This window comes from Corapipo altera, unplaced genomic scaffold (genome assembly GCF_003945725.1).
Source record: "Corapipo altera isolate COAL_440 unplaced genomic scaffold, ASM394572v1 0, whole genome shotgun sequence".
Taxonomy (NCBI): Eukaryota; Metazoa; Chordata; class Aves; order Passeriformes; family Pipridae; genus Corapipo; species Corapipo altera.
In genome coordinates, this window is record NW_020884872.1 from 81,452,791 (window position 1) to 81,475,371 (window position 22,581).

The 22,581-nt window shown below is 37.7% G+C and overlaps 1 protein-coding gene across 10 annotated transcripts in view; it reads right to left on the reverse strand.

The window, feature by feature from the left end:
* FAT3 (FAT atypical cadherin 3) overlaps window positions 1-22,581 on the reverse strand; it is a 403,423-nt gene that overhangs the window by 122,546 nt on the left and 258,296 nt on the right. For all 10 annotated transcript variants that reach the window (XM_027651027.1, XM_027650956.1, XM_027651114.1 and 7 more), the window contains one exon: window positions 11,617-11,678. In XM_027651027.1, the coding sequence (XP_027506828.1) occupies window positions 11,617-11,678 (62 nt within the window). The remainder of the gene's footprint in view (window positions 1-11,616; window positions 11,679-22,581) is intronic.

Here is a 22,581-nt window from a genome sequence, read left to right on the forward strand (position 1 = left end):
AGAGAAGGCATATAAAGAAAATATTATTTTACTTTTTAAAAGCCAGTCCCTCGCTGAGGTGCTGAAGTGAAGACTTAGGCAGTATCTAGTGGATTGTGACAAAAATAGTGAAAGATCCTTAACTGTACATATCCTTGTAAATGCCAGTGAAAAAAAGACAAAACCTGGGCTTTAGTATTCAATTTAATCCCACAAACATACGTCTATATGTTTATGAGAGCTATAGAGAGAGAGTTTGTGCAGGTCCATTTGAACAACAGAGTTTTGGTCAGGAGGATAAGGAGTGTATGCAAATGAACCTCATGTGTCAGTTACTATTTTTATTCCTTTTTTATTCCAAAAAACATTACAGTTTTTTGAGACCAAGCTAATGCACTCGTCTCGTCCTCTCCCTCTTTCAGAGGTCAACAGAGACCACACCATTTTGGCAGACTTTGCCACATCAGATAATAAAGCATTATCTCTTCTTAGCTAAAATGTGTGGTCTAAAACTTATGACTTCCTAGAAATTTTGTAAGCGTTTTTTAAACTGTGGTCATGTGTTGTATTTTTAAAAAGTATGGCAGTATAAAACCATGTGTTTATATTCTCCCTGTTTTTTCCAATAAAGTCTTCAAAAAACCTGTTTGGTCTTTAGGGTTAAGAACACCTTTTTTTTTATTTTATACAACCCTTTAAAAATTATCTGGTAGAATAGTGGAAGGAAAGAAGATTCAAAGGTTAAACCAAATATATTTGAGGCTATGACAGAAAATATTAAATTATTTACTGGTATCTGGATTAAAGATAACATGCTGAATCTCAGAAAATTAGAAGCCATAAACTGACAGACTGCTATTAGTAATATTTGTATTTTTTACTTTCCTAGGGAATGTGAGAAAAAATAACTCATTATTTTGATTCTAACATTTTTGCTCTCAAGTATTCATGTTAATCCTTGCTTTTGAATATTTAGAATAGTCATTGCCAAAGAAAGTATTATTTTTTGCCAAACCATAAAATGTACTCTAGGATTGCTATGATAACATTTTCAATGTCTTTGTATCATGAGACATTAGCAAACAGCAATATTACATTTGAGAATGAGGAGATTAATCTGTTTCCTGTCAACTGAAATTTGTTAGGCTGTGAAAAGAAAATTACTGTTTTTGAGGACAGATCTCATAGCACTTGATGCTCCAGGGCCTTTGTACTTTTCTGTTTAAATCATATCTCCATAAAAGGCAAAATAACTATTTGGTCTCTGATTATTCTCAAGATGAAGTCAGATAAGAAAAACATTAGGATTCTTATGTTCCATGATAATATATTTAGGGAGAAAAAAAAGTGTCAATTATGCCTACTAAATGATTCTCAACCCGATTAGAGATTTTCTTATCTCAAGGTGCCTAGTAAATACTTTAATTTGCGTCATGTTACAAATTATGCTGAATACTCCAATCTTATTTCAGCACATTTCACACAATGATGCACTTTTGCCATAACAAATTATTTTTAAAATGAAAAAGAAAAACAAAACCCTCTAATTTTTTCAAACTACCACAGTTTTCCTTGACATTTTCCTACCTTTCCAGTATGTCTTTTCTGCTAAAGATGAAAGTTTAAGAATTATATGGTGAACGGACAGTGTGGTGATCTGGGAATATGAAAGATCAGATAAAGAGGGAAAATACATAAAGATATTACAGGCTAAGTGAGAAGACTGCAAGATGTGATGAGACTCAAAAAAACGTGTATTCAGTGTGTACTTGAAAAAGGTTCTAACCATGTACACGGACTGGTGGGGACAGGTTTATGGAATGAAGAGGTTTTAATATATCACCAGTACTGGAAATGATACAATCCTGGATAATAAGAGCACTAACGATGCGAAGACAAAAAAAAAAATCAGAGGGCAAAGCACTAACAAAACCTAGATTATGTGATTCTATACTGACAGTATGACTCAAGGGATTGGACCTCAAGAATAAAGTTTATCTTTACCATTATGGTAAAAAGACAGCTGTAGGGAAGACAGTAAAATCTAAAAGAACTTGCAAAAGGAAAAAGTTGTTCCAGTTTTTCCCATGTGGAGAGGCTGCCTGTAAACCAAATAGCTCACAAGCGAAGATGATCCAGGAAAGGGACTGCTTAAGGCTGTAGGTGTCCTGGGAACCATCTCCAGTCAGACTCCATGGACACTGCAACAGCCTGTGATCAAAGAACACGTCTCAAAGCAACCCAAAGCCCACTCAAGACAAAGGAATAGGATATTTAGCGCTGGGATCCTTACAATCCCCTAGTATTGTAGGATACTTGTATTTGGTATGTATAAATGGTGGTAGAAAGTGAAGTCACTGTGAAAATATCCCCAAATTAAATTTTTTTAGGAATAACAAGTATGAATTTTGAACAGTTGAGTACAGATAACTCTGGGAGAAAGGACAAATGGATGCAAAACCTGGCGTTAGCATGTTTCTAAATGATGGATTGATTAAAAGGCATTTCCTGTACCCAGAAAGAGTTTTAGTACAGATTAAGTGTATTCCTAACTGAAGAAGAAGATGCTCCCCTGCCTCAAATGCAGCTCTTAGCTTGGTCTTAACTGTGAAGGCAGAAAAATGGGATGTCTGCAAAAATGTGTGCATGCATGTGTCTGTGCTCAAACATTACAGACATAAATTAACAGCCTTGCAGCTGATGGGTATTACACATGCTATAAAAAACATGATACAGCACTAAAGCAGACATGCTTCAGGTAACACAAAGGCTTTGCACATCCAAAATAGATTCAAATCATGTGAAAGATTTCCTGCTGCTCCTGCAGAAGATTAAAACATTGGTACATTCATAAAACAAATGTGAAGATTTAGCAAATGCACAATGACTCTTTGTTTCACCAAGCAGTGAGCCTGTCAAAGGAGATAGCCTGAAAGGGTATATCCAACCAATTTGGGCCTGGTAGGTGGGCTCCAGCCCATAAAAAACAGAGCTAAAGATCTTAAGAAACATACAATGAAAAAAAAACCTGTTAGCCTTGAGCTAATCTGTGAGCTAATCCTTCAGTGAGAAAGCAAGATTAGACCAAACTTCTAAATCCTGACTGAAAAGAAAAGCTTGATATAGATTAACCACACAATTTGCCTACACAAGCTTAGCATGAGAAATGATTTATAAAACACGAAGGAAGACCACTTATATATCCCTCTCTGTTTCAATAGCATTTAACACTTGGGTGCAGACCTGATTTTCAAAGCATGCAATAATATTTGGTGTTTTAATAATACTTTTCCACCCATTTGCATTGATGCAATGCTCTGCCATCTTGTAGTTCTGCAAACAGAACATAAGAAAGAGGTGTTGGGTGTGATTTAAATTGCTTTACTCCCATGTGTGTACTCATCATTTCATCTGGGGAAACACAGCCATGGGCACCAATAGCTAATTCTCTCATCCTGGGGATTTATCAATGATAACTTTAAGAAAATCATTGCTACTGAAGTCAGACTAAGCACACTGCTCAGGGTAAGCAAAGGAATTGAACTAGCTCCCAGTGTAATACCGTCCGTCCCCTCTCCACAGTGACATCACATATCTTAACACAATGCTAGTTAATCATAGGTGAACTTCCTTGCACAACTGCATGATGCTGAGTCCAGTGAGATTTTAATTAGGTCCAGAAGGTCAAGGAAATGCTGATACTTCTCTAGGCTCCCCGGAGATGCCCAGAACCTTGCAGGGTGGCAGCCTGCAGGCTGAATTTTCTTCCTGGATTTCATCTTCTCTGTTATGCCTTTAAAAGAGGTGGAAATTGCCTGATAAGACAGCACACAAAGCCTGTATACTGAGTATCTCCTTCCATGCTTACATGCTATGAGGTGCTTAGAGCCAAGACCTGCTAGAATGCTGTGGGTCCACAAGAAAAATCATAAAACAGGCATTTGATGTCCAGCATGAAAAAGCGGACAGTGCTGTGCTTTGTGGATATTCATTTCTTCATTCCATGACCCAACAGCTCAGGTCAGTGATTCATGAAATCTGTAAAACAAGCTCCCTCACCTCTGCAAATGCCAGATATATGCAAATCATTTCTTGACTAAGGCAAATCTCTAGGCAATCAGAAATGTGATTTTTCTAATGAGACACAAGAGCCATGGTAGATACAGTGTGTGAATCTAAGCCCTAGCCCTGGATGACCCTGATCTTGCCATGCTCTAGAAAACATGAACCTGAATTAGTACCTGCAAAATCATCTGTATCTTTATACTGGGCCAACTTCTCATTGAAACAGTTGGTAGGTTTTCTAACCTGCATCATAATATCAATTGTTCCCTGACCATTTCTAGCAGACTCACTGTCCAGTGAAACATGATTTTGTGAAAAATATACTTAGGGCAGTATTCCACTATAGATGGTGAATCTCTCATCATATATATTGATGAACTGGAAAAATCAAATACTTTCCATGAGCTAAGGAGGGAATTAATAATAAATGAGCTGTGCTTTCTTATTTTAATATGCAAATAAATTAACACAAGCTTACAATACATCTAGAAAAGGTCTATAAGATATTCAACTAATTTCTATCATTGTCAAGCATTCATAACAAAAACCCAACGTTTTGCATAATGAATCATGAAGATTTTTGATATAGGAAGCTCATTAAAGATAGAAAAGAGGACTGCTTTTCTTCATTACTATTGGTATCCTGAATCAATAAAATGGATTAACCAAAAAAGGTGTGAGATTTTTAACGCCGGACTAAAATCCTGCCAGGTAAGAACTTCCAAACAGTATCAGTACTGAATGGCTTAAACACTCTCCAAGAGAGGCCAGAAACAGATACTATGATATAAATGATGCAGTGATTGAACTGTCAGTAGTATGTTTGTCCTTGACATCATTCTGGTGTTAGCATGTGCAAAACATTTTTAAGAAAATCAATCCAATCTTGAGAAAACGAAAAGAATGAGGCCAATATTAGTGAAAAAAATAAAGACTGAAATCAGTCATTAGCACAAGGCAAAAAAGCAAACAAAGCATCTCAGGGTTGACTTAACAGTCTACAAATTCTGTGGAAATCATAGACATTCTCTGAACATCCAGTCTCTCAAGGCTATTGGTGTTTCAATGAGTAAATAAAATTAGCTGAGGGCCACCACTAGTATTTGATATATATGGACCCATTCTTGCCCCTTTCCTTTGGTGTATATATATTGTGTCGTCACATTTCTCAATGGCTATCTGAATGTAATATGGAATACTAAAGACTTTAAACACACAATTCTTCTTTTCCAATCCAAACTTAATTTGCCCCATTATTATAAATTTATAAAGATAATTTTTCTTATTTAATATGAAAACAAAATTAAAATTACAGATGCAGATGCAGAAAAGTTATTAAACTCAGTTTTCCCAAAGGCTTTGTCATTTGTGTTACTTCTCAAGATGCTATCTAAAATAAAGGGATAACTGTGAGCCATTGAAATTTGAAGTAACCAAAGAAAAGAAAACAACCTCTAAAAATGCCATGCCTTAATTATTTTGCATTTTAAAATTTCTATTCATATCTCTTGCACAGAGACCACTCAACAACCAAACTAGTAATATTTTCAGTTATGCACTTGATAATTCTTCATCTTACCAGATCACGTTTAAAGTTAGAGACAACAGTCTAGCTGAGGAGACCACTTATCACTGCAAACAGATGAATCACACCAGGACTTCTCCCACATTTTGCTGTGTAAGACTTTCTGCCTGAATACACACGAGAAGCAGTATGCAATGTCATATGCAAATCTGTCCCTGAAAGAGAGTTTTAACCTCCAGTCATCTCCTGCCTTTGGAAAGTTGTTGGCTATTCCTGAAAACAGCAGCTTGATAGAAAAAAAAAGTATCTGGAGGGGAAGGGGAGGTGGGGCAAGTGCAGCCCGTGCATCTCTAGAACAGTGATGTAGAGGAGCACAGGGTGCAGGATGGAAATCTGTAGCGTGGAGTGAGTGAGCTCAGCGTGTGCCTCGCCAGCCCAGAACTCGTGTCCCCGCTGGATCCAGTACCACACCGACCTGTCCAACAGGCAGCTTTCTCCTCTGCTGATAAACCCATGAAGAGCTTGTATGAGATGAACATGTTTTAAATTTTCTTTAGAACTGTTTATTTTCTTCCCTTTTCCCCCGCCTTTCTCTTCTTTTTCCCTTTCTTTACTTTTTTCCTTTTATTTTTTCCTGTAACTTTGAAGTTGACATTGAAGTTCATCATGTCACCATATGAAGCAGACATTGATATATCTTTATCTTTTTAGAAAGTTGCCTCTACATATCAACTGTTCAATTAGATAGATTTCACGTGCCTTAGAAATAACTAAAATAATTCTCTTATTTCCAGCCAGCACAGCCAGTAATACTTTTCAAGCTCAAGATAGAAATAAGAGGATATTTACCTATTTTTTAAATTTCCCTTGCATCTTCTGATAGGCTTCAATGTTAAAAAGGGAAAGGCATGTGTTTTTGGAACCATTTAAACCTCAGACAAAATGTTCAATCAGACCCACTGCCTCATTTTTACACCATCACCAGCATGTCACTGCGAAAAAATGCAGCTTTCTCTGCCAAATGTGGGCAATGCTAAAGAACCATGAAACAAATGCTTACACAGATTCATAATCCAGGATTTAAGCAATCAGTGTTCTGTAGAGCACTATTCAGCTACATAAACCCAGTGAACTTCAACTTTTGTACTTCTCCTGTAAAAATATACATGAGCATATTGCCACACGGCTGCCTATAGTCTTCAGAAAATGTTGCAGTTTCTCACAAAGGACCACTGACTTCAGGCATCACCACCAGCAAAGGCTACAGCCTAGCTGAGCAAGCTCAGCAGCAAAACAAAGTTAAATTTGTTAAGTTTTTGTGTGGGAGATGCTGGAGAAAAAGAGGAGGATGGTGGAGGACACAGTGCTGGTCCAAAGCTGAACTACCAGTGTGGCGTTTGTGGGAAGAACTGAGAGGTAGTGCTATTTTTAAATGCCACTTTGTGAGTTTTTAAATTCCTTCTCCCTGCAAACTATGGCCGTAAAGTTTCCAGCAGTGACTTCCCCTGTGATATTCCATACCAAATTCCAAGTAAATAAAATTATAATCCTTCTATCAACATTCCCCTCACATTTACCATTTCCCATTAAATGAGTGGAAAATCGAATTCTTTTTAGAAGGCTTCAATTACAGCAGATTATTATGCTTCCCTCTAATTACTGCATATAAATACATACCATGTAACACAGTTTATTGTATCCTTAGTGTACTTACAGTAAATACAAACCAATATGCTTCATCCAGCCCATGTATTTTGACACTCACATCACATTTAGCAATTTATCTTCATTACAACCCCTTGCACTGTTACTGACATCCTTCTCAGAGCTGTGCTCAAGTACCACAGCAGAAAGACTGATGAAGCTTGTATATATTGATTTGTGACAAAAGTAGGGCATTTGAGAGGCACTGTTACTATTCTCACAGCACTAAGTTGGTCAAAAAATTAGCTGCACTAAGCCAGTGCTCTGGTCCCACTTCTCATTAATTAGGGTACATGACTTGGACCTTGAAAGGCTAAGGCTGCAGTAACAATATTTTTAAACCTATTGCCTTCAGTTTCTTTGTCACTTCTGAAGAGATTTAAAGTTCTGCTCATGCTTATTAACAACTACTTTTATTCTTTAGAGACACTTTGAATAGACAAGTTTTCCACCATGACAAATGTTAAAGATAATTTCTGAATGAATCTACAGTGGTAAATTTAAACATAGTTTGGAGGAACAGAGATATACTACGGACAAAGTTTTCAAAACTGCTTAAATGACCTAAAAGCCTGCACCACATGTGCTCATCAAGGAGAGACTAAATAGCTTCAGCACTTTAAAAGCACCAATTTATTATATACTGCTACCAAAAGGATGAGAGGTCATGTCTCAGTACAGACAATTCATCCCTTCCATCATAAAGTTTCAAAGACTGTTGCTAGAATTTCACACCAGGCTGTAACTCTTTTGGCTAGGTCTTTTGCTAAACAGAGGTCTTGCCCCAGTAATTTCCAGCAAGCTGAACTCCTCAGCGGTGGGTGTGTTTTGCAGAGGCTTTCTGTGCTGAAGTATAAAGCAACAAAACATCTGCTACAGTGTATTCAAAAACTGCTCAGGGTGAGAAAGCATGTGCTCAGATCCACTTTCCAGGCTGAATGCACAAGTCAATGAAGTGTAGCCTGGAGTCAACAATCCTCTCCCATGAAGCTGTCATGTACACTGGAAAGCAGATCAGGGCCTATTCATATTCTGGACATCTCGAAATCAACTGACACCACACAAGGGTGCAGATCCTGTCTGAAATGGTTTAATTTTTTCTGCTTATTATCAGACCTCCATCTCTTCAGCAGCTGTTTGCATAAAATCACGTAGCAAAATAACTAGAGTTTGTAAAGCTGTCAGACCAGGATTAGGAGGCATCTACAAAAAATGTAGGTAGAAAAAAACAGTGCTTTTTTCCATAGCTCAAACTCCACTCATATTCTCCACTTCTAGCTTCCTCTTTTTAGTAAATCAGTATAATACAACAGCAGAAACAGTAAAGTGTTAGCAGAGAAATTATAGAAGACAACACATATCCAGAAGAAGGAAGAAGAAAAAGAAGGAAAGAAGAGAATGATGTGTTCAATTATTGAAGGAGAATAAAGAAAATCACCTGAAAGTTGCATCTCATTTGGAAATACATTGCTCTTTTCATTTACTTGTGAAGCAAGCAGGTAACTCTCAGGATTACTTTTCTTCTTTCAGATGGATATTTAAACACTTCATCCCAACTACAGAATCTTTGAGAAAGTCTGTGAAACAGAACAAATGCTTCTGGCTTGCTTCATGTGAGAAAGTAATGCAATCAAGTGGTCATTTTCCTCCCATTTCAGGCAGAAGTATTCCATTAATAAGAAAGAGACCATCCTATATAAAATCCAGTGACACCCAATTTAAAACTAAGAAGAAAAATTCTACCTGATAGCAAGCACTGAATAAAACCTGAAGCTTTGCAGGACATTACAGATGTGTCAAAAAAATTAAGCCCTCAACTTGGGAACTTAAAAAAAAAAAACATTTAAAATGCCACGATCAATGCAAAATCTGAGAGAAGAAATACTATTTGTTCTTCTCCTCCCAAAATGCCAAAGTAAAAAAAAAAAAAAAATATCAAAAAACCCCCAAACAATATCACCAAAACAAACAGAAAATCTCAATTATTATAAAGGGGACTCAATTTCTGACTTCCTCATTCATCTTTTGGTTCAAGGTCTAGACATATTTCTGTCCTCACTTTGGGACATACTCTTTGGTAAGTTGGAGCTCTGTGACAGCAGCCTTAGGTACATTAAAAAATCCATGCGGACACAGGTCCATACATCCAAAGAAGATAACTAAAGGAGGAAGGAGGAAGAGATGCACATGTGACCTGGGCCTCAGTACTTAGTTTGCAACAGAATTCTTGTGTACTTACAAGGGAAGTCACTTAGATTCTCCTTTCCTAAGCATGTCAGCCTTAAAAATACACATCCAGTCCTTGCCGGTAATTCATGTTTCCTCTGGTATGGACAGGGACAGCTAACTCCAGAAGAGCAGCTCTAAGCTATCATGGGAAGCAATCTGGAGACGAGCACTGGCACCAAACACAACTACAATGACTAACATCTGCCATCTTATTTCACTTCATTTGCCTAAACACTTCTCTGAAAGAAGTGGAAATACTGTTAATAACGAAATTTGATAAGTAAGTACTGGCTGGTATCTACAGGGTACAGTGTCTCTGTCAAATTCAGGTAGGGAAGAGACAACTTTATTTAAAATAATTAAAGAGTTGTATCTAGGAAAAGTCAGTCAGTGCCTCACACACACACACACACACACACACACACACACACACTGGACAAAGGGGAGCAAGGGTTGCTAGATCAAGTACTAATCAGAGCTTTTCAAAGGGAGCCAAGTTTGCTCTCTTTTACATCAGACAAACTCCTGGAAGAAGGGTGTGAAATGAAGCTGGAAGGGAAACATTGTACTACTGGGAGACCACGGTTGTCTGGGCAATTAAGGCCTCCCCAGGGGGTTAATTACACAGAGACAGACAGGCATTTTAGAAAATGTTTCTCAGTTTGCCATGAGAACGAGCACAGCTTGACCAGCCTGGCTCTGGACCCCAGCTCATGTGCCTATGTGCAGCAGGAACTGCTCCCCCCAGGAAGCAGTGAAGGTCAGTGTTTCATTACAAACTCAACTGGTCAAAGGGTCAATTCGGCCACTGGGGCTGTGTCTCTACCAGAGTCTGTTTCCCCTTCTTGAACACTGTTCCAAGGTGGGTTTTACAATGTGTTTTCCCCACCTCTGCAGGACACACTGCTCAGGTGTTTCTCTTCTAAGTAGCCTGCCCTCCACTTTACTCTCCATTCACAAGCCTCAGAGCAGCCTATGAGACACAAACTTCCCTTTATTACATCTTCAGTCCTCAAAATTTTGCAGATGGTTATTTTTGCAAAGCAGATAAAATTCAGGGGAAGGAGTACATTAACTCGTATTAATGACTAAAGCCGAATTCCTATAAATAATTATTTTTTAATTTTTGCTATTAATAGTAGCACTTTCCTATCTGTAGGGGAATCCCCTGGAATATGTGAATTTGGCATGTTTTGCTGAGGTCTCTGAGACAAACACATAAGTTACAGAATCACAGAATGGTTGGTGTTGGAAGGGACCTCTGGAACTCATCTAGTCCAACCTCCCTGCTAAAGCAGCTTCACCTACAGCAGGCTGCTTAGGATTGCATCCAGGCAGGTTTTGAATATCTCCAGAGACAGACTCCACAACCTGTCTGGGCAGCCTGTTCTAGTGCTCTGTCGCTCTCACAGAAAAGAAGTTTTTCCTTGTATTCAAATGGACTTCCTGTGTTTGTGCATGTTGACCTTGGTCCTGTCACTGGGCACCACGGAAGAGAGTCTGGTCACATCGTTTTGACACCATCTCTTAAGATATTTATAAGCATTGATAAGATTCTCTCTCAGTTTTCTCTTCTTGAGGCTAAACAGGCCCAAATCCCTCAGGCTTTCCTTGTAAGAGAGGTGCTCCAGTCCCCTCATCATCTTTGCAGCCCTCCATGGGACCCTCTCTGGTAGTTCCTCACCTTTCTTGAACTGGGGAGCCCAGAACCGGACACAACACTCCAGATGCAGCCTCAGCAGGGCAGAGTAGAGGGGAAGGATCACCTCTTGTGCCATGCTGACCACACACTTTCTTAAGGTGTCTCAGGACACCACTGGCCTTCTTGGCAACACTGGCACACTGCTGGCTCATGGCTAACTTGTCATCCACCAGGATGCTCTGCTGAGCAAAAGAGACTTCCAGACCTAAGATTGCATATTCATTTTTTTTTCCTGTGCTTGTGAATTGCAAAATGTTCTATTTCTTCTGTATAATCAGGTGATTCGCAGCTTTATGTGAGTCTACTATAAATGAAGAGAAGGGAGAATACCACTCTCCTGGAACAGGAAGAAGTGATTTTAAATTACAGAAATCAGTTAAGTATTTAGCATATATTTTCCACTTAAACTTACCTCCAAAAAATGTTCTGCTTGCTGTTCCCGGTCCAATTTTCTTGATGTTGTTGTAATCAGACCTGTGAAAAAAGGACAATATTTGATTGTCAATACCCACTGAAAAATATTTATCTCTATCAACCTGAAGACAAATTTATTTTTAAAACACTCGAAGGAAAAAAACCTATTTGAACCTTTATCAGACACAGATTTCCTGACATCTTTCAAGCATTTGATTCTCAGTCCAATCAGTATGTCTAACAATGACTTTTAATGAAAAACACTGTGAGAAAAGTTACTGAAAAACAGTTAACTGTGTATCTATGGTTAACATGCTACATTTATTACAGTGAATAAAAAAATTTACTAAAGAATAACTGTTTGTCTTATGATTAAGGGTTTTAATGAATCATTTGCATTTGACTGAAATCTTTCTGTAAAAAACCCTCATTAAAGATTTCAGAGTTCTCAAACAATTAGGATGATAGGATGCTGATTACTTCCATGACAAGAATACTTGACAAAGAAGGTTATTTCTGTAATAACTACTTGTATATATAATGATTTCCAAATGTAATCATTATAATGCATTAAAGGTTTTGTACTACAATTTCATCAATTTGTTCCATGCTCAAATTGAGTCTTTAAAATAAAGTACCCTTTTACATGAGGATGATCAAGATATCTTTTTTTAAGCAATGTACTTTCACAAATGATTAAACTCTTGTGAGATTTCTACCAAGAAAAGAAACTGAAACACTTCCACAGTTCCCTCAAGAAAAAATGACACATATCTCCTATGAACATAACTCAGTTTTTTATTTTGTTCTTACTAGAGATTTAAAGGGCAAATTTGAGTTTTCCCTCATACAAAACATTTCTTTGGATAGGAAAATGCATCATGTGCTTGTTTTGTTATACATTCCAACAGACAAAGGGATCAACTTTTCCTAGATACAAAGCTGATTTTAGAGACGATGCCAGTGGACCAAGTTGTTCTTCAGAATTCGTCTCTGATATTATCAAGGAAAACAAGAAAATAAATTCTCCCTGGATTACCTATTCTATTTATTTATTTAATCAGACTAGCCAAGTATCTAAACACAAATCCACAATGACCCTGAATTCTTAAGAAACCCATCAACAGCATCTTACATCTACATAACACTTCTAGTCTCAGAAGGCTTCTACAGCTGCAACTGCTCATATACTATCAGCTTCTCCCTGGAGGAATCATTTTACCTATTTTGGTGAGAAGGGGAGAAATATTACTTGAAGTAATGGGATGAAATGAACACAGGGAAGTGCACTCTGCTGCCAATATTTTAGACTTGTTACAAGATCTATTAGACCACAGAAGTGACACCCAACAGCAATCAGAGTGCATCACTAAAATTACATGGAAGAACCTGGTGCTGGCAAAAAGCTGAAAAAACAAAACAACTGGTACTGCCTGCATCAAGCAATTTTAAGTATTCAAAACAGTTACACCATATGGGAGACATCTACTCACTGCAGGAGTTTAAACAGACATGACAGTACAGATGATAAATTTGTGTCATTCACACTAGATTCCCCCATGTCTAGAAAGAAAGCAAAGATGCAGGCAAGAAAATCGTAATTATGAAGGAATTTCAGCTCCAACAAATTGATAAAGTAAAATTTCAGATTTGAAATATCCTTATTCATCACATGCACAGGCACTAGGGATATCTATCAAGCACAGCCTAATCACAGTTAGGAATATTGTAATTTTTATATAATGTTCTACTTCCTTCCTTTCTAATGTGTCACTGTGAACTCTACCTACTTTCTTCTTAAACAAGAAATGTCTAGCTGTAAATTATAGAAGGTCTCTGTCCTCATCATCTTCATCAGGCAGATGAATTCATGTTCCTTTTGAAGAGCAAGAGCTAACATCTGAAACTGAATATGAAAACTGTCAAAATAAATAGTACTTGTCTTTCATTAGTAAAACTAAAAACTGTTACTAGTACATCTACCTCCTTGCAAAACTACTGTTATAACTAAAGGATTTTTTGTTTTCCTTTTTTCAATATAGAGTCTTTTTGACTACAATAATGGTCAGAGTGCCTTCATACCTGAATTTCCTTCTAAAAGAAGTATATAACAAATCTCCATGACAGAATTGTCTATATTTTAAATGTAGCAGATCTTAGAAGATTTAGCAGTCGGACTTAATAGCTGATCCTAAAGGGTAGGTAGCAAGCCATCACCATCAGTTCTGATTGTGAAGTTTGATGATCATGGACCAGCACAACTGATTGTTTTTGCCTTAAAGACAGCTCTACATAAAACTGCCCATTCTGGGTAGTTTTATTAGGATGTTAAAAAATATATAGAAATAATTGCTCATATGTATATTCCTATTCTCTGAGGAACTGTCCCATCCAACACTCATAATGGCCTCATTGCAGTATCCTGGCTGCTCCCTTTCACATACATTCCTGAAGTCATGGATAGATCATGCTGTGCAACGCTACTGTTTAAAATATCACACAAAATCAGGTGTCAATTACTTGATATTAATATTTATTTAGTTACAGTCTTGTATTGGTATGGATATGAATCTGGTCCTTTCAGATTACAAAACTGTATTTCAAGAAATTCTGAAAAGCAATCAGCAAAACTAAAAAAACCAATACACCAGTTATATCTAAGACTACCCACAGCTTTACCAGTCCAATCTCAAAGAAATTAATTTCCTGGGTTTTATGAAAACCTTGCTGTGTACCTCCCTCCTGTATTCAGTACTCCATGCCATAGATACATAATAGCAATATTTAGCAGGATATAGAATTTTATTTTCAAGATACTGGGGCAACTGAGAGAAACTTGACTTTGCACAAGAGACCATATCCCAGTTTTAGTTCTTATCTAGCTGCATTAAATTGTCATACTCTGTTATGGTGTAAAGGCATTATCTAAAGAAAATAACTCACAGAGAAAAATTAACCCACGGAAATTACGTTAGGCTGCACTCCTGGTTATGAAAGAAAATCACAAGGGGACAGTGATAAAAAAATGACCCTTTCTTTATTTCCTATCTTCAGTATGTGCCATAGCCCTTACAGACACAGCCATCTGGACAACTCCCCAAAGCCAGCTGGGAAATGTAGCATGCATTTATCAAAAAAGAGTCAAAAACTCTAACAAGCTTCAAAAGTTGCACACCTATCAAATGGTTTCTCTCAAATTTCCAGGGAAACATCATGGTCCATCATGGAGATATTTGTAACTGTTATCTTTAAGAACATCCATAAAAGTGAAGAGGAAAACTGTATTCAATAGAAAAGTTATTTACACTGAAACCATTAGCTCACAAGCAAGGTTATGTCATTCCAGTCACAGAATTTCACACTTTTCTTTGACTTTCTGAGTTAAAACATCTCTCTCTGCATTCTGGCACATCTGTTCTTCAGACTAGATAAATGAAATGTTTTGTGAAACTTCAAGACATTGCTTGACCCAATATTTCAGTTTGCAGGTAACTATATATTCTTATAAATCTTGCTTTTCTATGATACCTGCCACTTTTGCTGTTGGCATATTTTCCCCACCTTAATAAATGAATAATTATTGTTCCCCTTCTGTTACAGAGTTCAGAAATGCTGGAAGGTGAACAATCTCACCCCTCACAACATGTCCCATTATACTGCAGGACATGGTCACAAGTCCCAGCTGACACCAACAGTGGAACATCCTACCTCCATCCTTCCTCACTGTACACTGCATGAGATCATCATTGTCTCCCGCATTATCCCCCTGTGAAAGAAAATTCAGCATGTAGATGGAGAAGAAATGGCAACATTCTTCATCCCATCACTTTTAGGTGGGAGAATCAGAGATGTAGGGTGGGCAAAAAGGCAAACCTGCCTTAGTGCTTAGTTGTAGCCATAGTGACACCAAAGAACAGGATCAACACAAAGAAATCCTGACAATTTAGCCAATACATCGGCCTATACAATCTTCAGCCAACACATCATCTTGGAAACAAATGACCAGTCATCAGGGCTCAGATGTGTGATCAAGACATTTGAGTAACACTTACCACTGATGCTTGGGATAATGGTTTTAGCACTTTGAGATGTGCTAAAGAAGGGAAAAGTTCAGTGAAACGGATCAAAACCCACCTGAGTTACTCTGCATTTGCAATTAGTAAAGTATGCAGTTACTAAAGTGCAAAAGAAGAAATGTAACTTACTAGCAAGCAGTAACTTGGTGATAGATCTGATGTCTTAGAAGTAATGCCAGGTACGTGTGTGGATGAATACACATGTATGTCTGTATACATTATTGATCACGACATAAAATCAGCAATAGTTAAGAATTCAACAGTATGAGTAATGCTTTATATATATATATATATTTTTTTTTTTTTTTTTTTTTTTTTTAGAATTTGATGATGATCAAAGTGAAGGTGACAGCCAAAGATAAAGGAGATAGCACCAAAACTATGATAGCCCAAATTGTCATCTGAGGATCACATATTTATTGGACAACACTGTTTTAAAAATGTCATAAAATATCAACTAGTGATTCAGAGTAGATTATGCACATAAGTCTTAATTTATATGCTAGAAAAATTAAGCGTTTCTTTGTTTTCTCAATGTTTCCTGATTTGGAAAACTCAAGGCATTCACTACCTCTGTTCTTGGAGTCAAAAAGGGGGGTGGCAAATGCAAACGTGCCGACTAACTCTATCTTAAATGCTTGAATTAGAGAAGTCAACTGACAATTAGGATCTTCCAACTGAATAATCCATGCTCTGCCTTCAGCTAGCTCTCTTGTTTCACAGAAGGGTGCTCACAGAAATAAAACCTCTGTGTGCTGAAGTAGATAGACCATGCTAGACAAATACATACTTATATACTGCATATACAAATATTTGACAATGTATATTTACATCTGTGACATTTTATGTCTACCCAGTAAGTTGAATATTAAAAATTATCTTAAAATGCACATATTTACAGAGGTATATTTAGCTCTATTATTTACTGATATTCATTCTTTCAATATATATGCACTACTGGAAGAATTTTTGTTGGAAACAAATTAATTCATAGACTTAGCCACAGAAGAAAAATTCATCAAGGGCTGTTAAATGCAAAGCCTATGGCAGAGGAAATCTTGAAGCACTGGATAGCTTCAACAGCAGCACACAAAGGGAAACACTACTGTGGGTTTGCTTATTCTGATGCTTATTCTCTGCAAATCCAGAATAGCTTACAGCTGTAGGTGTGATAGTAACTAAACTGACCCTTGACTTAGAAGAAATTCACATATTTTTCAATACTATGGTACTTAGGGACCACAAATTAGTTTGCCACAGGCTATTTTCTAACACAGATTGAATTTCCCTAATATGGCTGTGAAGCCAAGGAGAGTTCAATAGCCTTCTCCTTATGAAATTAAATTATTTTCATTCAACCTGTGGATGGATAACCCTACCTGAGCTGTTTCCTGAAGTACTGCTTAAAAGATAACAGAATCTGGTATGGAGACACAGCATATTTTACTGCTATCTCTGGAAGTGTTGCAAATTTTATAGTTTAAAGAATAATTTAAAAAAAAAATTCTGAAGAACTCTTTTAGTTGATTTCTTATTCTTAAACTTTTTTTAAGTGAAATATGAAAAGAGTATAAGACAGGTAACAAGCAGGTTAAAGTAAAAGAAGCCAAATAAATTTCTCTATTTTAAGCTGAAAGCTGAATGTCTTCATAGAGATAGGAAGGTGAGAAAGAAAGTAACGTCTTCCCCTTCCCCGTCAAAAGATTAACTGGAATACAATTTACCGCATGTTTTACTGTCCATTATAATTTTTTTTAATTGCTCTGCATATTCATAAAAAATATTTCATTAAGAAAGTACCAGTGTGGGATGGGTTGGAAGTATGACTAGGGATGTCAGGTTATTATGCAGGGTTTAAACATAACCTCACAACATACTGCCTGGCTCCAAATCATAGCAGTAAATGCTTTTACACCCTTTCCACTCGCAGTGGATTTAGGGTTTTTGCCCAGGACTGCCAGGCAGCACGAGGCCATATATGCCCTGTAACAGCTACACAGAAGTAGTCTGGATGGATTAGCCAAAGTCTCGTCTTAAAGCTTGCTAGTCCATAGGTGCTGAGAGAAACTTTGTCCTCATTAAAATATGGATCCTTACCTTCAAAGAAAACAATTTTGAAATGAAACAAGAATATAAAATTAGAGACCTTTCTCTGCAGAGTTCTTGTGCTCTGAGAGGCTCTGAGCATCCTGCAACACTGAGGCTACTGTCACAGCTCAGAGCAGATGCACTTCCCAACCTGCCTTTGTCAAATACTGTAAGGAATAAGGATACAGAAAGAAAACCACAAGAAGATATCAAAGGAAACATTCTGTAGAGTTACCCTTGAAAGCTCTGCATGGGAAAAAAATGCCTTGGGATTGTTTGATGAAAATACAGGCCTTTTAACACAATCAGTTAAGCAGACAAAAGGAATAAGTAAAACAAACATGGTTTTTACAAAAATGTTCCATGAATTCACTGACTGGATATACACATTGCTTGTTCATCAGAGCCCCAAGGCCGAATTGGCAGAAATTCATATGGGAGTTTATGGGTTTACTGATGAGTTTACAGAAATGTCAAATATTTATTAACTGTACATACAAAGGTATGAACACAGCCCCTCCACGCATATACTGAACACAGAAGAGAGTACGCAGCTGCTGAGAAATATAGCCATCAGCTGTCAACTGTCCCACTACTCTTTGAAAGTAAATTTAAGAGTTCAGATGGATAAAAACAAAAGTGCAGCCACAATAAATAGCATTAGGATTTCACCGTATATTCAGGAACGTAAAACTATCGCGTATTCCTAACCACAGAAATGTCAAAATGAATAGCAATAACCAGGGTAATTCTATTACCCACAGGCAGTGAGAGGCATTGTAAACACTCTAACAGCACATTTATCTCCTGCAATAAATTAGGGATCGACAAAGCAAAATTGAATTTCAAAGATAAATGATAGAAAACGACGTACATTTTACTTAGAGATGTAAACAAACATATCATTTTATATAATTACACATGTAAACCTCTAATTTAGAAAGACTGTATTCTGATCTAAATGAATGATACTTCATCGAGCAAGAAAGAGAACCCACCAGGCGAGCCTGTGCAATTATGTGGAGGACTGCTGCTTTATTGTTTTTCCTGAGGTGACAATGAGAGTGAAATGACCTCTTTGAAACAAGCTAGATATAAAAAACGATTGCTTTTAAAAAACAGTTACATTTTCTAATGCATGGTTATGTCTGAAAAAAAATAAAGGAGAAGCTGAAGCAAAACCTTTTTGTTCCTCTTTGGTTGTCCCTTCTGTCTCTCTTTAAGAGTTCCATCAGCTTATTGCTGAAAATATCAAAACTCTCAACAAAATGCACAGCAAACATTCACTTCAATGAAGATTTCTGGATTATGCTTTCCTTTAAAGGCAGATTCTGGCTTTTTTTGTTCCTAGAATATGTTTAAAGTGACAATATGGTGTGCCAGTCTGTTCAGCCTGTAGAACAGGGGACTCAGAGGGTCTCCCTTTCATTCTTCAAAACTTATCCAGCACAGTCCTCAGGAACTGCAGGAAAAGCCACTGCTCTTCTAAATATTCTTCTTCATTTGTGGAGTGGACAGGTTTTCTGGAACGCATATTCCTCCTGGAAGCTTGTTTGAGAACACAGAGATCGTGTCTTAGTCCTGAAATACACTGTTTTGTTTACTTGATTAATTAATTTCTACTCTTCAAACTCTCAGAGATCCTTTCTTCCCCCCCACTCCCACCCCTTTCCCTAAACTCTCCAGTTTGGACGATGCCTGCTAACTCTGGATGAGAGCAAACTCCCTCTTTTGAAGCATAATTGAAGAAACCACCGAACAAATCATTTGCCTAGCCAATACTTGAGATAATCTGTTAATGTATGCCCTTCAGCATGCAAATTCCTTATTCAAGGCTCATAATTTTTATTTCCTCTTTAGCCAGACCCATACGCACATATCAATTTGACTATTAATCTCCATGTCCTCGTACCTCATAAATTCTGCAGTGCAACCGTATCAAATGCATTACTGAAGTCCACGTAGATGACACACAGAGTATTTCTTGCAACATCATTTATCTTATTAGTGACATCAAGACAGGCTGATAAGATTTACTTCTGGTAAACCCATGAGCATTTTTATCTGGTTTTCTACTTATTTTCATGTTTTAATTATACTGTCCTTCAAAATATGTTTGAAAGCCTCGCAGTTGACAGAGGTCAGACAAATAGTTCTGTGACTAAAAGGCTTATTTTTTTACCCTGTCTTCCTGCTCTTTACTGCTGACATTTTATTTGTTATCTCCCAAATGCATGGCTCAAATCTCTGATTTGATAATAACCCTCAATAGTTACTTGTGTCAGGAGTTGTATTTAAGGTGCCAGTTCTTTCACATTTCTGGAAGGCAAACTATCATAGTTATTCTTACTTGATAAAGGAGTGATGGCAGTGAGCTGGGTTTGGTCAGGAAGAAGCCACATCCAAACTAGCTGTGGGCAGCAGGATGAGGTCTCCAAAGGTTTCTGTATCAAACCACAGTCACCACTTGACTGTGGTCACTTTGGACCGCAAATACCTTCAGGCATCTCAGTTCAGGCCTGAACTCAAGTGGGATGAAACTCAAACTGCAACCCCACAAAGCCTTACTCTAAACTGATCATTTTATGACCCTGAGGGATCCCTCATGACTTGCCCTTAAGATTGCAGACAGAGTCTGCATTATTTAAACTAACACTGTTGTATTATTTAAATGAAAGGACGGACAATATTCAACGTGCCCAAGCTGCACTGGCTCCTCTAGCACAGCTGATGAGCAATTTCTCCGCATTGTCATTGTCGCCTGAGTCATCTCTTAGGGTTGTGATGCTCTGGAACAACTGAGCAAATGCCCTTGAGGGACTGCCACACAGGGGCTTAGCTCTTCTAAAACACTTCACATAGGAGTTCATGGTTTGTAGGGTAAGAATGTTTTCAAGTCCAAATCCTTTATTTAGGCTCAGACAAACACAAAAGAAGTAGCATTCATATCTTCTTTTGTTTTCTTCCCTTAAGAAGAACACTGTTGCCTAAAAACCCAATTGCTAATACGATGCCTCAGCACAGATTTTAACATCCCCCTCCATAGCTTTCATTTTCAGGGAGAAATTACAGAATTCTATTTGGGTTATAATTAGCATATCATTATTACTGGCAGGAATAGCTATAAATACATCTAACTGGTGGCTAGCTTAATAACCAGCACACATAAGGATTATACAATTTTCTTTAATTTTTTTGTGCACAAAGGCCTCATAATTCTGCAAAAGTGACGACTGAGCCTAACTAGACTCTAGTTATAACTTATGCTAATTAATGTCACTGTTTGCAGAAATGAAGACTTACATAATATCCACGGCAGAGGTAGGTGGTGCCACTTCCAGAGGAAAGGAGCTATGCAAATATTCTGCACCTTGGGCCTGGATACATCATGAATTATTTTTTATTCAACTTTTTTCTCTAGCATATTATGACAAAGGAAGGAAAAAAGAATAATAAAAAAGTCTCCAATGTACGCTTTTGTATAACATATGTATAGGTCACAGCACGATGAAGTCCTGGTATTTTCTTTTCTCAGTGGTGGAGGAGGTGCAGAGGATGTGCAGGGCGCAGCTGTCAGTTTTCCCCTCTAATCTAGACACCCTCATTACCTTTTAAAGAGAAGTGATTTTGCATTTTTCCCTCAACCAATCACAGCTCTTGACAACAGAAAAACAACACCAGCTTTTCTCCCAAATGTGTTAAAAAAAAAAGGTGCTGATCCCTCATGACCAGCAATTGTCTTCAGCTCAGTAAAGCCACAGTGTTGGGAGAGCAGTGCCTTGTGCTACCTGCAGATTTGCCAGATCAAGTCAATCTCATCTTCATCTCTAATAAAAAAATGATTCATTGACGAGGTGACCTTCCTGATCTGGAGGCAGAACACAGAGTTGTGGAAAGAAGCCTCATAGAAAAGATATATGGCCTTGTTTCATGATATGCAACTCACACCACTGTCAAGATCCGGTGCCCTTCTGAAGGTGCTCTCCTGCCTAAGAAACACCTCTGTTTGGTTTCCAGCTCACCCTCTGTCAAACACCTCTGTTTGGTTTCCAGCTCACCCTCTGTCTTGGTCTGTAACCTCACATGGGACATTTTATGTCTCTGTGCTTCAGTTTCCCTTCCCATAAAACTGGGATAATGGGTATCATTCTTTGTAAAGTGCCTTGTGATCCATAAAGGAAAAAATGACTTCTGTTAAGAGTAAGATATTATTAACTAACAATATCATAAAGCTCAACTATAACAGCACAAAGCATTTTCTAAAATCTGCCTCTTTTTTGCTTCTTTGTGTAGGGATTTATAAACTTTTATCAGTGGGTAAAATACTGTATTAGCTGTGACCTCACTTCAGTGGCTTAGCACATAAAAAATAGCAAAAATACACAGCAAAACTAGAACAGGAACAGCAGCTGCTTTTCTCTGCGAAGCTAGTGCAGTGCCCTAGCATTGTCAAACAGCTGTCAGTGGGTCCTGGGTACCAGTGAATCTTTGGTTGAGGAAGAGAAGTGGAATTAGTTATTTGCAAAGAGTTCTCTCTTGCTTTGAAACAAACGGAGAGGTGGGATCCTTTCCACATACGCGGGCGCATGGAGTGCAGGAAGGGCAAGCAGACTCCATATTCAGTTGCTCAGTCAAGGGTCTCAGCAGCACCCCATGTACCATTTCTGCTGGTTGCTGTTAAACTACGACACTGATCTATTTATAACTTTGACTGAAAAGAATGAGGTTGGAATGAGAGTATAGAGGGGACAGAGGAATAAGGAGATGTACACCGGGGGAGGATGTGAATGGGCATCAAT